Source organism: Salmo salar, chromosome 24, assembly GCF_965601325.2.
Source record: "Salmo salar chromosome 24, fSalSal1, whole genome shotgun sequence".
Taxonomy (NCBI): Eukaryota; Metazoa; Chordata; class Actinopteri; order Salmoniformes; family Salmonidae; genus Salmo; species Salmo salar.
The window spans coordinates 15,788,326-15,805,108 of record NC_138314.1 but is presented as its reverse complement, the minus strand read 5'-3'; the positions used below and the strand labels follow the sequence as shown (position 1 = coordinate 15,805,108).

The following is a 16,783-nucleotide window of genomic DNA, read 5'->3' as shown; positions in this document are numbered from 1 at the left end:
AGTCAAGTGAATATTTGCTTCAATAGAGTGATCAGGGACGTGCAGCTATAGTTTTCCTTCACAGAAAATACATTAGTGCAACACGTTGGGCAGAAAATATCTTCATTTTCATCACATGACAACAGAAGTGCAACACTATTTGGCTGGCAGCCACACAAGTAAATTAACTTGTTTGAGATGTGTTAGCGTGCACATCTGTGTAGGCTATCCATTTTGTTTATCCTAATTGCTTGTTAACTGACAGTTGTTATGGGAACGCTAAGTGGACCATGGGAACTAATGCGACAGACAGAGTTTTTAGACAGTTGAACAGGGTGTGCAATTTGTCCCTCTCTCACCCCATTCCATCCCCTCTGACTGTCAGGACACTCACCCTATACAGATAATTTCGCTACATCCGCAATAACATCTGCTAAACACGTGTATTTGATTTGATTTGATCTGGTAAAAGCTAAAAAATATATTTTTTAAATAAGACTGTTTGAGGAGGAATTGTGTGTGTGTGTGTTTACTAATCTGTAACATCAGCACTTTACACAACCAGACTGTGTGAGTCTTCAACAAAGCAGCTGTACAGTGACTGAGTCTGCCATTCTCCACTGGAGCCCAGCTAGGAGAGCTGTTCCCGGCCTGAGTGCCAGGCATGCCCCACTTCGGCCCCATACATGCCAGAGCAGAGGCCTCCCCGCTGGGGGAAAAGACCACTGTTTCTGGGGTCTGAACATACAATACTAGCTGGGACTGTATCTGACTGTTCTGGCCAGTACAGGGGTTAGTGAGGGGAGGGGGGAGTGTCTCCAGCTGCTAGGTAAGCAAACAAACTTGTTAAAGTATACCTAACGAGACAGCTCAAGCAAAACGAAGTGGGTAGTGGGCAGGAGTTAGACAATAACATTTTGACTAGTGATTATATTGGATGGATGTTACACACACAAGTGCACACACACATGCAAACCCTGTCCGGATCTGGTTGCTATCCCTCCCACCAGAGAGAAAAAGGCACTGTTGAAACATTTGAAACAAACTGACTCAAACACAAGAATCAAAAGTGGAGGGAGTAGATTAGATAAGAGGAGGATGAGGGGAGATGGAGTGATATCACAGAAACAGGATATCCTATTTACACAGCCTCATTCTCCTCTGCCTAGCGTGGGCTATATCAGCTTAACAAACCTCTCATGGTGTGTGTGATGTCAGACCAGATATCAGGAAATCAGAAGCATGCAGGTCTGCTCCAATAGGAAGCATCTGGAAAGAAGGGACATGTTGTGCTCTCTCGCCCTCTTTTTAATTTGTATTTATTTTTCCTTAATTTAACTAGGCAAGTCAGTTAAGAACAAATTCTTATTTACAATGACGGCCTAGGAACAGTGGGTTAACTGCCTTGTTCAGGGGCAGAACGACAGATTTGTATCTCGTCAGCTCGGGGATTCTATCTAGCAACCTTTCGTTTACTGGCCCAACACTCTACGCTAGGCTACCTGCCGCCCCCTTTTCTCTCTCCCCCTCTCTTTCTTTTCTCTCCATCTCTCTCTGAACTTCTAAATAAGCCTGCTATTGTCCAGCAGCAATCAAGCTGCATCATTAAAAATGTACACACACACACACACACAGGCAAATGTGTGCGTATTCACACACAATCACGGATGTTCGACTTGCATAGTTGCCTCTGAGCCAGCGTGCCAGTGTGCTGATAAGAATCTAATTTCTATTATTATTATTATTATATAATCTACTTTCTAATGACAGTGCCATATGGCTCAGGACACAAACAACACAGAACAGCTACTGATGCTAATGCAGCCCTCAACATTCTGGCAACAACCTCATCACTAATTCCATTGGTTCCATCGTGATCTCAGTGAGGGCCAATGCTATGTTTTTACACCTGTGTAAAAATGAAATACCTAGGGGAATGAGGGAAAACTCTTGAATGTCTGACATGCTTGTCGCATTGCTTGTGTATGTGTGTGTGCACACGTGCCCCACTCACCCTTTTCTTAAGGCGGTCTCTTTCTTTCAGTGTGAGTGTGTCTGCCTTAGCGATGACAGGGACGATGTTGACCTTGCTGTGGATGGCCTTCATAAACTCCACATCCAGAGGCTTCAGACTGGACAGGGACAGGTAGAAATACAATCAATAGATAAATAATAGTAGCCAAATAAAAAGTATAAAGTGATTATGTTCCCCCTACCTAGCCTAAATGGTGGTATGAACTAGAAGTAGCTGTGTGTGTGTGTGTGTGTGTGTGTGTGTGTGTGTGTGTGTGTGTGTGTGTGTGTGTGTGTGTGTTCTTACCCGTGTCCAAAGGGAGAGATGAAGTAGAAGCAGCAGTGGACTCGGTTGTCTACGATGTGTCTGCGGTTCAGGCCACTCTCGTCATGAAGGTAACGCTCAAACTGGTTATCAATGTACTGGATGATGGTCTTAAAGCTGAGGACACACAGCACAGAACACACACACATCAAACAAAAAACGACCAGAGACACAGTCTGCACTAGAAATCCACCTCCAGAAATAGATTGTGGGTTTTTGGAGACTTGGGAGTATATGTACACACTATATATATATATATATTCCCGAAGGGGATGCATCTCGAAAGCCTAAACTGGCTCTATCTCATCTGCACCGATTTGAAAACCAGGGATAAGAAAAAGAAAAGACCAGAAAAGGAAGCTGTTCCAGAGTATTGAGATGCAGCCTATCATCTCTGCGAGACCAACATGGAGAAAAGGAGACCAGAAAAGGAAGCTGTTCCAGAGTATTGAGATGCAGCCTATCATCTCTGAGAAACCAACATGGAGAAAAGGAAGCTGTTCCAGAGTATTGAGATGCAGCCTATCATCTCTGAGAAACCAACATGGAGAAAAGGAAGCTGTTCCAGAGTATTGAGATGCAGCCTATCATCTCTGAGAAACCAACATGGAGAAAAGGAAGCTGTTCCAGAGTATTGAGATGCAGCCTATCATCTCTGAGAAACCAACATGGAGAAAGGGAAGCTGTTTCAGAGTATTTTTTATTTATTTAACTAGGCAAGTCAGTTAAGAACAAATTCTTATTTTCAATGACAGCCTAGGAACAGTGGGTTAACTGCCTTGTTCAGGGGAAGAACGACAGATTTGTACTTTGTCAGCTCGGGGATTCAAACTTGCAACCTTTCGGGTACTAGTCCAACACTCTAACCACTAGGCTACGCTGCCGCCCCGAGATGGAGCCTATCATCTCTGCCATCTGACCTGCTTTCTCTGATGACTTCCTGCAGGGCCAGTAGGCGTGGTAACATGTTCATTAGCAGGGCGCCTACAGCTTCCCTCCCAGCCAGAACTAACATCAACATAAAGTCTGCATCCCAAATGGCACCCTATTCCGTGTATAGAGCACTATTCTGGTCAAAAGTAGTGCACTATATAGGAAATTGGGTGCCATTTGGGATGCAGTTCACCTCTGTCCTATATTCACCTCACCCTATTGGACCTAGGTAGTGTTGTGGTCTATTCCATAGCAACTCCAGATAACTCAGGCCACTACTGTGAAAAAATGCCTTGACTAACTCTGAGAGGAATGGAAATGGAATTGAAATAGAATGATCCCAACTCTGAATGTAAGCATATCCTTAACACCTTCTAATGGGGAAGCAGGTAGCCTAGCTGTTGACAGCTTAACCGAAAGGTCGCTGGTTCAAATCCCCGTGCTGACTAGGTAAATAAATCTGTTGATGTGCCCTTAAGCAAGACACTTAATTGCCCTAGTTGCTCTGGATAAGAGTGTCTGCTAAATGACTAAAACGTCAAATGTACTGTTGTCCCTTTGTTTTTTACCAACACCACTGAGAGCTGTCAATAGAGCTGCTAACCTGCTCTATTGCACTCAGCCTAGCCCTTAGATCACTGCTAGTTGTCACCAACCCTGAGTTGTATATCAAACCAACTGTCCCAAACACAGGTATATCAGTACAATCAAAAGGAAACAGAGCTGAGAGAGGGAGGAGGGGAGGGAGAGAGCCCACACAGCAGCTGATGGGGGCAAGGGCACAGGAAGAATAACTGCTCCTGCCATCATTGTACACACACCAGTCCTGGCTGTTGATGGCATCTCCGTATCCGGGGGTGTCGACCACAGTAAGACGGAGCTTCACTCCTCTCTCTTCAATCTCCACCGTACTGGCTTCTATCTGCACTGTCCGCTCAATCTTCTCTACAAAGGAGGAGACAAAAGGAAATACCTTTTCATTGTGTGTAACACACTAGGTTAAGTTTAGAGGGATCCCAGGGGACACAGCTTAATAATAAGTAGTTTCATTACTTTTCACATCAAAGTTTCCATTCCATGTGACTTTAGAGCTTAAATTACAAAATCTGCCTAAGCCAAGCCTCTGGACACAATATCCTTATGCAGATCTTCAGGCACTGGACAGGTGTAAGCAGTATGGCAGAAGTTGCTACTATAAGCCATCACCATATTGCTTACACCTATCCTATCCCTTCAGAACTACAAGCACAAAAGTGGTAGGAGCTGGAGGTGCATTTTCAGACTGGCCAAAAATCTAAGTCATAAAGAGGGGATGGGCCTTTTCAAGACTAATACAAAATAAACATTCTTAACATTCCACTCCAGGCAATACAATGCTGGAGACAGCTGAAAACAGACCTTTCTCTGTTATTACTGTGTGTGTGTGTGTGTGTGTGTGTGTGTGTGTGTGTGTGTGTGTGTGTGTGTGTGTGTGTGTGTGTGTGTGTGTGTGTGTGTATGTGCTGTCTGGTCTGAGAGCAGAACTCATTCCTCCTTGCTTATGTCCTGTGTGTGTGTGTGCATGCGTTTGTGTTCACCTGCGGCCCCAGGGATGTATCTCTCTGGGTAGAGGTCTGTCAGAAACAAGCTGTTGATCAGCGTAGACTTGCCCAGACCAGACTCTCCTGCAGGAGGAATACAGACCAGGCATAGTACTCTAGGATCTATACATATATACAAGGTTACTGTAGGGAAAAGGGCGCCATTTGGGACACAGCCCTCAACTAGACAGCATTCTGGCACAAAATAACTACTGTGTAGGCATAGGTAAGCTTCTCTTGAATTCTCCTGAATTGAATCAAAATAGTTGTGTAATAAGTCATACTCACCAACGACCATGAGGGTGAACTCAAATCCCTTCTTCACGGACTTCCTGTGTACCTGGTTGGGCAGGTTGGCAAAACCCACATATCCCGCCGCCTCAGGGAACTGACAAACACATGGTTATAGAGGTAATGTACAGTATTATATAACTCAATAGGGTTAGCATTGGAAGAGGGGTCTTGAATTGTTTCTCTCCCTCCCTCTCTCTCTTTCCACCCTGACATTCTTCATCTCCAGTGTTTAGGAGATGTGTGTGTGAGATGGTCTGTGGTAATTGAGATGAAATGGATGAGAAAATCCCAAAAGCAATAAAGCTGCCGATGAAACGGAAGCATTTATACAGGATGTCCTCTGGGCTAGGATGATCGCTCTCTATGTGTGCTCTGTATGTGCGCCCCCAATGTGTGTGTGTGTGTGTGTGTGCGCGTGTGTGTGTGTGTGTGTGTGTTGAAGTGGTAAGGGCACACTCACCTTCCCTTTCTCTCCAGACTGAGACATGGTCACTGTTGCTGGTCACCTAAACCTGCAAGAAACAAGACATCAGATAAGTCACAATGTAACATAAGCCTGGGTGCTAGTCTGTTTCTGCTTTACTAAACTTGTCTTCTTGGAAAGGCAACAATGTACAGTAGCATTGTTGTAAGCAGTAGACTGGCATCCAGGCTGTCTCACCATCTCATAGACAACAACTGTATAATCACTCACCACCAAGCATGCAGTCATAACTCCTACTACAGTACTACCATTAATTTGCAGTAGTCACTATCATCGGCATTCTGAATAATAATAATGACACTGACAGCATCCACACTAGGTCACTTTAAGACTGCTCTGACATCCAGTCACTCACAGCCAACCCCATTAAATCTGTATCAGTCAGTGGATGGAGCAGAAACAGGGTGGGCATCAAGTTGATTCCCAGACCTCCAGTAAGGGCCTGGTTTGTTTAGTTAGGCTCCTGCTGTCCTACTCAATGGTACTACTCAGATGACAGAGAAATGAACCTGAATGATAAATTATCACATAATGGCCAACAACTGGTGCCCTGCGCTACCTAACCCCCCCCCCACCCCCCCCCATTTGATCACTAATGCACTGGGCACTGACTGACAGGTCGTGTGCGATAAGGCGAAAGCGGAGAGAGATGGTGAGCACAGCCAGAGACGACTGAACCCTGTTATGTAACTTTATTAGAAAAACAAACAAAAGAAACTGACACTTTAATATTGTCTGGCAACCATTAAAGAGTGATGAAGACTGATTTATTCTACATGGAGCCAGGACCTCCTATCTCCGCAGCAGGCGACGTGGCCAGATATCCCTCTCCGTTTCATCGAGCTCTCAGGAGAACAATGGCTGTTTATCACCCAGGTTCCTGAGGCCTTTCATCTTTCCACGTTCCTGAGGCCTTTTGGATCACCACTCGCTGGGGTAGGAGAGGAAACAAGCACCGGCCCACTGTCCCGACCACAGACCCGCTGGCCCGACCTCTTTCCCGCTGGCCCGACCTCTTTCCCGCTGGCCCGCAATCACACACACCACCAGGAGCTTCACAGAGGCGGTTAGCTTGCGATATGAACCTTAGCAAGCAGGAGAAAGCAGGCTAGCGCAGGGTGAGATTCGGCTGAGTGGAGAATTATGCATCCGAGTGATATCCTACATTTAATTTACAGCAGTATTATTATTAATCTGTTACCTAGCTCTACATTCTAGGGGCCATCATACTGTACAGGTTACAATGCAATTATTTAATATGCAAAAGCAATTTGAGATATGTTTTATGTCTGTATTTAAACAACCTATTTTATCAGCAACTAAATAAGTATCCCCTACACACACACACACACACACACACACACACACACACACAGACACCGGGAAATGTGTTATTCCTGAGCGGTCTCTGTGGGAAACAGCAGTAGATTAATTAAGCAGTACCATTATCACTTCGGTAATATCACAAAGGCAACACTATGGGGGATACAGGCAGGCGCCAATAATACCCACTTAATAAGGGAAAGGGAACGGGGGATATTTAGTCAGTTGCACAACTGGATGCATTCAACCAAAATGTGTCTTCCGCGTTTAACCCAACCCCTCTGAATCAAAGAGGTGCGGGGGGCTGCCTTAATCAACTTCCACGTCATCGGTGCCCGGGGAGCAGTTGTTACCGGGGGTTAACTGTCTTGATCAAGGGCAGACCTTTCGGTTAATTACCCAACGCTCTTAATCGCTAGGCTAACTGACCGGCTTCTGTAAGCTGTTACGAACTCACACACCCACACACAAACACAATCAGAACGCCGGACTGAGAGAGATTAAACGGTTTGGCAAAGAAGGAAAAAAGCCACCTTAGTTAAGCCAAAGTCCTGGCATGTGAGGTCTACACTTGATTTATTAGCTGGATTAAAGCCATGAGGGGCTGTGGAAGGAGTGAAGCTATTCACTTCACCTCTACCACACAGAAACTTAAAACAAAGCATTTACACCATACAGAATTATTTAGACCTATAACCAAATCTATATTTGTTATTATTATTTTGAATTATTTTAAGCTTAATTGGGTCTCTTGGTTAAAATAACCTCTTCAAGAAATGGCAGCTAAAGTCCACCCTGATCTGAGCTATGCTATGACTCGGGTAGTGAATGGATAAACTGAAATACCATGATAAAAGATCAGGTTGGCAGACACATGTATACACATACCTATACACATACACACACAGAGGGGGGTTTGAGGCTCAACTGTAATAAATTGGTCCTTTGGGGGTTGGGAGGTGATGGTGGGCAACAATAATAAAGCTGTTATACTCTGTTTCAGGAGCTCTCTACAGTCTGAGCCATAAGTTAAAAAAACACAACAATGGGCAGAATGAGGCCTTTCAAGCAGACGGAAACCAGCAGGGCCACTCCTAATACACACTTTAGAAAAAGCACAGGATGGCCCTTTTATGATGGGGACAGAAAGGGAAATAGCCAAGCAACATAAAAGTTGGATGGCAAGTAGTGATGGGGGGGGAAAAAAATCGATACAGTTACATATCAGAATATTATTTTGACAATATCACAATATTATTTTTGTGCTAATTGGCTGTACCTGCACTAAAACTCCAGTAGTTTTCCTTCATAGTTTGTTCTCCATCTTCTTTTCAAATAGGGAACCAATTTGTTTTTAGCACTTATTTCCATGACTGATCAAAACTCGTTTTCTCATGGCTCTCCCTCTGCAGCAGACATGGTGAGTAATGTTTGGAACATTGAATCGCAATAAAATCACAGTATCGAATTGCAATACATATCGTATTGGCACCAAGTATCATGATATCATATCGTGAGGTCCCTGGCAATTCCCAGCCTTATTGACAAGGTAAGAAAACGTTCTCATAATGTTAAGCTTCACTATTCACAAAGGCCTAGCTACTGTATGACTAGCATGGGATGATCACAAGGTTAAATGGCAGAGCAATATCAATACAATGTCACGTTTTACTATCTGTTCATGCTGTGACATCATAAAGCTATGCACTCCTACAATGCATAAACATCTCAGTACTGACCTAACTCAATGACGCGTAGGCCTAAGTTTAGTATCTGGCCAATTCCACCGTAATGGATCTCAGATTTTTCACTTTAAAATGTATGTCAAACAAAAACCAATGATTGCAAAGTTAAATAAACCATACAACTCTATGCAAAAGGACTACTTTTAACAATTTCCACAGACATTTTGACAAAAAACTAATCTGAAGAACCGTGCAAAGTTTGGTAACAGAATGTGCTATTTGTTCCGCCATTCTCTTACCAAACTTTGCATCTGCACTGTTCTTCAAGTAAATGTGTTTTTGTCAAATTATCTGTGTAAATTGTTAAAAGCAGTTGGATGATTTGTTTATTTTTTAAATCATTGGTTTTTGTTTGACATAAATTTTAAAGGGTAAGGAAGCATGAGTTTTTAACTCACCAATGTAAGTGTGGTCCAAGACTTAGTAACTTAGTTGTAGTCACGATTATGTTATGATTATTATGTTATGATTATTATGTTAAGTTATGTAGTTATGTTTTAGCGTTTTTACATTTATTCACTTATTTCTGGAAATCTTCTGAACTACCCACAATGCACTATTTCTTAACATCATATGGAGAACCGGTGCTACCTAGCTATGTTCCAGCTGGCTAACGTTCGCTACTAGCCATGCTAGCATGTAATTACATTCCAAACTAAGTATTTTGGGCTACTATGTACATCCACGAAGAAGAAACCATATAAATTCATACGAAAAACTGCATCTCCTCTTCTCCTGTGCATTTGTTAGTGGTAGTCGAGCGAGTGAGTGTTGTAGTAGTTTTCTGTCGTTAGTAGCTAGTGCAGTAATACCCACAGAGTGCAGTAATACCCACAAGGACGGGGTTACGACTCATTTATGGCCCAAAAACGAGAAGCTAGCTTTGAAGTGGGACTGGTTTGTCCGGTTGAAGCGAGCTTATTGGAGTATGGGAACCATGCGCACGTCTACTGTATGTGGTGCTCATTTCACTCTGGAGGAACTTCGATGGCTTAGTATAACCAGTGAAAGCCAGGATTCGGAATGAGACTGACTGAAACCAGGTGCTGTGCCGAGCTTGAATGTGAAGCCTGCAACCTCTATTTCCTACCGACCTACCGGTACATTGCGAGTGTCAGCAGTGATGGAGATAAACCGGATAAATTCAATGTGGATTTACCTCACTATATCACTATTGGATTAACTGACTCTCCCTCGGCCGGTGAAACGGCCTCTCCCTCTGAAGGCCTCTCCTTCGCTCTTCTTTGACTTCGGTAGCTAACCCAGCCGTCAATCGGCAATTCTCCGATTGGCTTGCTGACTAAGATAACTGCATATACCAGTAACATTGTTTGATAACTGGTTAACTATTACTAGTCTGTTCAACCTCTCGTATCGTCTGAGATTCCTAAAGATTGGAAAGCGGCCGCGGTCATCCCCCTCTTCAAAGGGGAGACACTCTAGACCCAAACTGTTACAGACCTATATCCATCCTGCCCTGACTTTCTAAAGTCTTCAAAAGCCAGGTGAACAAACAGATCACCGACCATCTCGAATCCCACCGTACCTTCTCTGCTATCAATCCGATTTCTGAGCTGGTCACGGGTGTACCTCAGCCACGCTCAAGGTCCTAAACAATATCATAACCACCATCGATAAAAACAGTACTGTGCAGCCGTCTTCATCGACCTGGCCAAGGCTTTCAACTCTGTCAATCACCGTATTCTTATCGGCAGACTCAACAGCCTTGGTTTCTCTAATGACTGCCTCGCCTGGTTCACCAACTACTTCTCAGATAGAGTTCAGTGTGTCAAATTGGAGGTCCTGTTGTCCGGACCTCTGGCAGTCTCTATGGGGGTGCCACAGGGTTCAATTCTCGGGCCGACTCTTTTTTCTGTATATTTCAATGATGTCACTCTTGCTGCGGGTGATTCTTTGATCCACCTCTACGCAGACAACACCATACTGTAAATATCTGGCCCTTCTTTGGACACTGTTAACAAACCTCCAAACGAGCTTCGATGCCATACAACACTCCTTCCGTGGCCTCCAACTGCTCTTAAACGCTAGTAAAACTAAATGCATGCTCTTCAACCAATCGCTGCCCGCACCCACCCGCCCGCCTAGCATCACTGCTCTGGACGGTTCTGACTTAGAATATGTGGACAACTATAAATACCTAGGTGTCTGGCTAGACTGTAAACTCTCCTTCCAGACTCACATTAAGCATCTCCAATCCAAAGTTAAATCTAGAATTGGCTTCCTATTTCGCAACAAAGCCTCCTTCACTCATGCTGCCAAACATACCCTCATAAAACTGACTATCCTGCCGATCCTTGACTTCGGCGATGTCATTTACAAAATAGCCTCCAACACTACTCAGCAAATTGGATGCAGTCTATCACAGTGCCATCCGTTTTGTCACCAAAGCCCCATATACTACCCACCATTGCGACCTGTATGCTCTCTTTGGCAGGTCCTCGCTACATATTCGCCGCCAAACCCACTGGCTCCAGGTCATCTATAAGTCTTTGCTAGGTAAAGCTCCACCTTATCTCAGCTCACTGGTCACCATAGCAACACCCACCCGTAGCATGCGCTCCAGCAGGTATATTTCAGTGGTCATACCCAAAGCCAACACCTCATTTGCCAAATGAGTTCTCTGCTGCCAATGACTGGAACGAATTGCAAAAATCACTGAAGTTGGAGACTTATATCTCCCTCACTAACTTCAAGCATTGGCTGTCAGAGCAGCTGTACACAGGCTGCAGCTGTACACAGCCCATCTGTAAATAGCCCATCCAACCTACTACCTACCTCATCCCAATATTGATTTTTTGTTTTTTTTCTGCTCTTTTGCACAACAGTATTTCTACTTGCACATCCTCATCTGCACATGTATCACTCCAGTGTTAATTGCTAAATTGTAATTACTTCGCCACTATGGCCTATTTATTGCCTTACCTGCTTACTTAATTTGCACACACTGTATACAGGTTTTCTATTGTGTTATTGACTGTACGTTTGTTTATCCCATGTGTAACTCTGTGTTGTTGTTTTTGTCGCACTGCTTTATCTTGGTCAGTCGGAGTTGTAAATGATAACTTTTTATCAACTGGCCTACCTGGTTAAATAAAGGTGAAATAAAATAAAAAGATGGCGTTATGTATTTCGAAAAAATGCTGGTGTTGAATGCACTGGCTCACTCACGTAGTCCTAACGTAAGTTAGCAGGCTTGTTGGTAAGCAACTTTGCAAGCTGATTTGTAACAATAAATTCATAAAGTATTTGCTTGTAAATTCGCTGAAAATGTAATGGGAACCAGTAGTCATGAGTGAAAACAATTTGGTTTAATTTAAAATTATACATTTTAAGTTATTTCTGTTGGAGTTTAGAATTACAGGAAATAGGCTGGCTCGTCAGGTCCTCCATATTAAGTCAAACCCTGCAAATGTTTTTTACTGTGTGACTTCGTCATTCTTCGGAATTCTGATCAGTTTTATGTAATAACTAAAAAAATTGAAAAGAGAGGTGTAACATTGCATTGGGACTTTTGATGTGTATTCTAATGCAAAACCATTTGTTACGTGTGATACGTTTATGCTACCTACCCTTTTAAAAGAGAAAAATCAGACTCTCAGAATGGAATTGCCCCTATTCACAATGCATTGTCAATGTTGTCACAAGTTAAGTTTTGTATTCTGATTTTGTATTTTGTGTTACTCAATGTTCCTTCCTTGAATGAGAAGTTAGGATATTTGTAATGTTGCGGAAATGTTTTGGCCTTGTGTTGTCTACTACAGTTTTGACGTCCACACCCAGTTTGGGAAAGATTGACATTTTGCAAACACACCAGACACTATGAAGAATTTAACGGCCAAATGAATAGGAATTTGTTTGGCATAATTGCATATGCTGTATATGGAAACATTGTATCTTATCTTAAATAGGAAACAGGCCTATCAATTAAACTTGCGAAACACTATGAAACTATTTGTTTCATGTAAAACTTTAGCATGCAACAGTTTTTCCTCATGTGACCGGTGTCATAGTTGAAATTTGGCAACTATCTGTAACGTTAATCTCACTCAAGACGCTCAATCCCTTTTCATCAGACTCATTCGGGTAGACAAACATTAATATACGACCGTTTGATACCTTACCTGTGTGTAATTTATGAAATGGAAATAAACATAAGTATTTCCCCCTCTTCTTTCTATCCCAGGACAGGAAAGAGATTTCAGAAACCGCTCAATTGTTCCGCCCCATGATGCCCGTTTGTCACGGGTGGGAGTCAGTGCCACTGGGTCCATTGCGGCTCAAACTGGGTGGAAGTGCAACAATAGGTAGCCTATAGGTAGTTTAACGTCCAAAATGGCAGCCATGCTTCTCAGTTTCTACACAAGGCGGTTATCGTTGTTGATGGATGATGACGTCGGATTTTGATGTCTTGACACGCTTTGGTCGTTACGGAGGAGGAAACATTCCTTCTCCTAGCCTACTCGCTTTAGCCTCGCAACACTAACAATGTAACAAGCCCTGTCTAAATGGCCACTTTGTTTTGATGTCAATGCAAACTTAGTAAAAAATAAAACATTGAGTCGGGGAGAGTGCATGGGGTGGATGCATTTTTCCCAATAAAATATATTTCAAGAACTGTTCTATGGTAGCCTAGATGTATTGTATAGCCTAACCTACCATTAAAAAAAAAACATTTGTAACGTAACTAGTTACACCTGCTTACAACTGTGTTGCCAATAAACTGCAAACCGCAAGCTTTCACAGCATTGGGAAATCCAAACTGCTCTGAATGGGGCGATTACATTAAAGGCGGTGTGTTGTTTTTCTGTTGTTGCTATTATTACAATGTTACAATATTCAACTAAATAAAATAACATTGAATGTGATTCTAATAGGCTATAGATGTTGCAGGTCTGGGTAGAGCCATATACAGTATCCTCTGGGTACAACCAATTCATTGCATGTGCTTAAATTCTACTGAGTTTCCTTTAAAAAGTATACCATTTAATTATTGTGTAGGCCTAGACAAGACTATTCCAGTAATAATCTATTTGGTTAGAACATGTTTTATGACAGCCTACAGTCAATTGGTCTTCCAAGTGTCCTTTGCGTTTGTTCCCAAACCTATATTTAACCAAAAAACATACTAAACCATTTTCGGAATAACTGTAAACACACAAACAAAGCGCTCCTCTGGCTTTGTTCATTCTCATCCAATTTCCCTGCCTCCTCATTGGGGCTAAGAGGATGCGGTGACTTCTGATTGGGTGAAAGTTTATCCTCAGGCTTTAGCACTTGTGGAGTCGCCCACACCCCACTCAAAATATATCCGTGGTCCAGCCGCTCTATGCTACCAGTTGTTTTTACAGCCAGTCAGTAACATACCGACTAAAAAGAAATCCTTTTGTAGACTATTTGTAGCAACTTCCTAACAAGATCATATATCCTAAAGCGCAGCATCCAGATTGAGACGCGTTGTTAAACACAGAGAAGGACAAATATTATTTTAAAAAATCCGTTAAAAAGGAGCGAAGATGGTGTCCGCTGGACTGGAGATCCTTGGACTGGGACTGTGCGTTATTGGCTCGCTCCTGGTGATGGTCGTTTGCGGGCTGCCTATGTGGAAGGTGACGGCGTTCATCGAGGCCAACATTGTGGTGGCACAGACCATCTGGGATGGGCTCTGGATGTCCTGTGTGGTGCAGAGCACCGGCCAGATGCAGTGCAAGGTGCACGACTCGGTCCTTGCGCTTGGCCACGACCTGCAGGCGGCGCGAGCCCTGACCGTCATCTCATGTGTGTTTGGCGTGCTGGGGCTAATGGTGGTGATCGCCGGGGCGCAGTGCACCAACTGCATCAATGACGAGAACGTTAAAGCCCGGGTGGTGAACGCCGGAGGGGTTATCTACATAATCAGTGGCTTGTTTGTTTTAGTCCCTCTCTGCTGGATGGCCAACAACATAATCTCGGATTTCTACAACCCACAGGTGCCCGCGTCCACGAAGAGGGAGATTGGGGCTGCGCTCTACATCGGTTGGGCGGCGACTGCGCTCCTGCTGATCGGGGGCGCGCTACTCTGCTGCTCCTGTCCTTCTAACGGGAATTCGGGCTATTCGGCCAAATATGCCCCGACCAAACGGGCCACACCGAACGGGACCGTGGACTATGACAAAAGGAATTACGTGTAGCCCTGCGTCTCACCCTCATGATGGGGTGGCTAGGCTGTGCTTAAATGTGGTTTTTTGAAAAACGTTTTTTTTGCACCTGCAGTTTACTCTGAACTTTGAAATCAATGAAAGCGTCATTCCCTTTTGTAACACTGACTTTAAACAAAACACAATATTGGAGAACATATTAATTCATCCTTTTTTGCAAACAGAAGAAAATAAACGTTTGGAGACTATGCGTATAGCCTAAAGTGATAGCCAATGACAAAAAGGAGCGTCTTTGTTTTAGGTACAGTATTGTTTTAAATGTCCCGGGCTATATTTTCTATAATTGCTCATAATCCTTTGCATTTAGAAATGTTTACCAGAATTTGTTTTTCTAAAGGAAGTTTTAATGACAACATATCTACTGTCTTTTTACTTCAGTGTAGGCTACAGTGACTTCAGAGTGGTTGCACTCCAAACCACTTAAAAGGTTTTTGGACAATGGATTTTTGCTGCATGAGACTTCGGAAAGATCGACAAAAACATGTTGGCCTATTTTCAAACCAATTCACAACTCAGGCATTTTAACATTTGTCTATAACAGCGGGAAATCACATATATTACACAAATTAGGACCATAGATTTAGATGTCAAATATAGGATGTCCACAACAACTGTTCTGGAGTCTAAATTATTTTAAGATAAAACAAAACATTTTGCAAACTTGTGTTTTATATATGTACATATTGTGCCAGATGTGTTTCTTGTCATGGATTTTTAGGAAATCACTGCTGTTTTACTGACTGGTTTTGTAAAGATCCATTATGTATTTGATGCAATATTCTTCTTTCCGTTGTTACACTGACATTAAACGGATATTGTTTAAATTATTTGTTTACGTGTTTCATTTAAACTAATCGAAATGTAGTTGAATTAATAGAATAAGGTACCAAAACATCAGAACATGTAGTTTGTAAGTCCTTAATATTATTTCTGGTTGGGCCTGCACGCAATGCGTCGTGTTCCCACCGTGCTTCCCCAAACCCCAGCCTGGCGGTTGTAAACCCCCACAGCAGGAGAAAGTACTTTGGTGAACTATAAATCCAGATGACAATACCTATTCAGCTAGAGTGGGGCTCTGCTGTTCAGCACACAATACTCCCCGACCCCATCCCCCTTTCGGCCAGCTCTCCCTCTACCCACCGCAGCTGTTTAGCAGGCGTGTAAATTGAAGCTCGGGAGAATGTGCTGGAAACGTCTTCCCGCATGTCTGTCTTTCCACCACTATGGCTCTTTCCCGCCAATGGGTGGGTTTGGTTATGTAGGCCTGATTGTGATTGTGTGGTTTAAGAGTGGCTGATTGGGGTGGCAAAACAACTTTCCTGGTGGGATTAATATCACCAGACTTCACCCAGACTTCATCAAAGAAATTGGAAATACAGACATTGCCATCCTAAAAGAAACATGGTATAGAGGAGATGGACCCACTGGTTGCGCTCTAGGTTATAGGGAGCTGGTTGTCCCATCCACTAAACGACAAAGTGTGAAACAGGGAAGAGACTCGGGGTACGTTAATTTGGTATAGAGCAGACCTAACCCACTCTATTAAATTAATCAAAACAGGAACATTTTACATCTGGCTACAAATTAATAAGGAAATTATCTCAACAGAGAAACATTTCCTCATGTGTGCAACCTATATCCCCCAATAGAATCCCCATACTTTAACAATGACAGCTTCTCCATCCTAGAGGGGGATCTCAATCATTTCCAGGCCCAGGGACATGTACTAGTCTGTGGTGACCAACATGCCAGAACTGGACAAGAACCTGACACTCTCAGCACACGACAAACACTTACCTGGAGGTGACAATATTCCCTCACAAATATGCCCCCCTTGACACAACTATCACAAAACAACCAACAAAACCAGGTCACAACTCCTGCAGCTCTGT

At 43.2% G+C, this 16,783-nt stretch overlaps 2 protein-coding genes across 2 annotated transcripts in view; one reads left to right on the top strand and one right to left on the bottom strand.

Moving 5' to 3' along the window:
* Positions 1-12,974, bottom strand: part of LOC106585049 (septin-2) — a 53,471-nt gene extending 40,497 nt beyond the window's left edge. Inside the window, exons 1-7 of the mRNA XM_014170804.3 lie at positions 12,819-12,974; positions 5,585-5,636; positions 5,119-5,218; positions 4,828-4,914; positions 4,072-4,195; positions 2,300-2,434; positions 1,994-2,111 (exon numbers count right to left, since the gene is read on the bottom strand). Of these exons, the coding sequence (XP_014026279.1) occupies positions 1,994-2,111; positions 2,300-2,434; positions 4,072-4,195; positions 4,828-4,914; positions 5,119-5,218; positions 5,585-5,611 (591 nt within the window). The 5' untranslated portion in view covers positions 5,612-5,636; positions 12,819-12,974. The remainder of the gene's footprint in view (positions 1-1,993; positions 2,112-2,299; positions 2,435-4,071; positions 4,196-4,827; positions 4,915-5,118; positions 5,219-5,584; positions 5,637-12,818) is intronic.
* Positions 12,975-14,048: 1,074 nt separating this feature from the next.
* On the top strand, positions 14,049-15,715 carry LOC106585050 (claudin-4). The gene has a single exon (XM_014170805.3). It carries the CDS (start codon positions 14,211-14,213, stop codon positions 14,862-14,864), a length of 654 nt encoding a protein of 217 aa, XP_014026280.1. The 5' UTR covers positions 14,049-14,210; the 3' UTR covers positions 14,865-15,715.
* Positions 15,716-16,783: the final 1,068 nt, after the last annotated feature.

Bases quoted from the DNA above. Each gene is read 5' to 3' on its own strand.
- LOC106585050 (XM_014170805.3), top strand. From the start codon at position 14,211: ATGGTGTCCGCTGGACTGGAGATCCTTGGACTGGGACTGTGCGTTATT.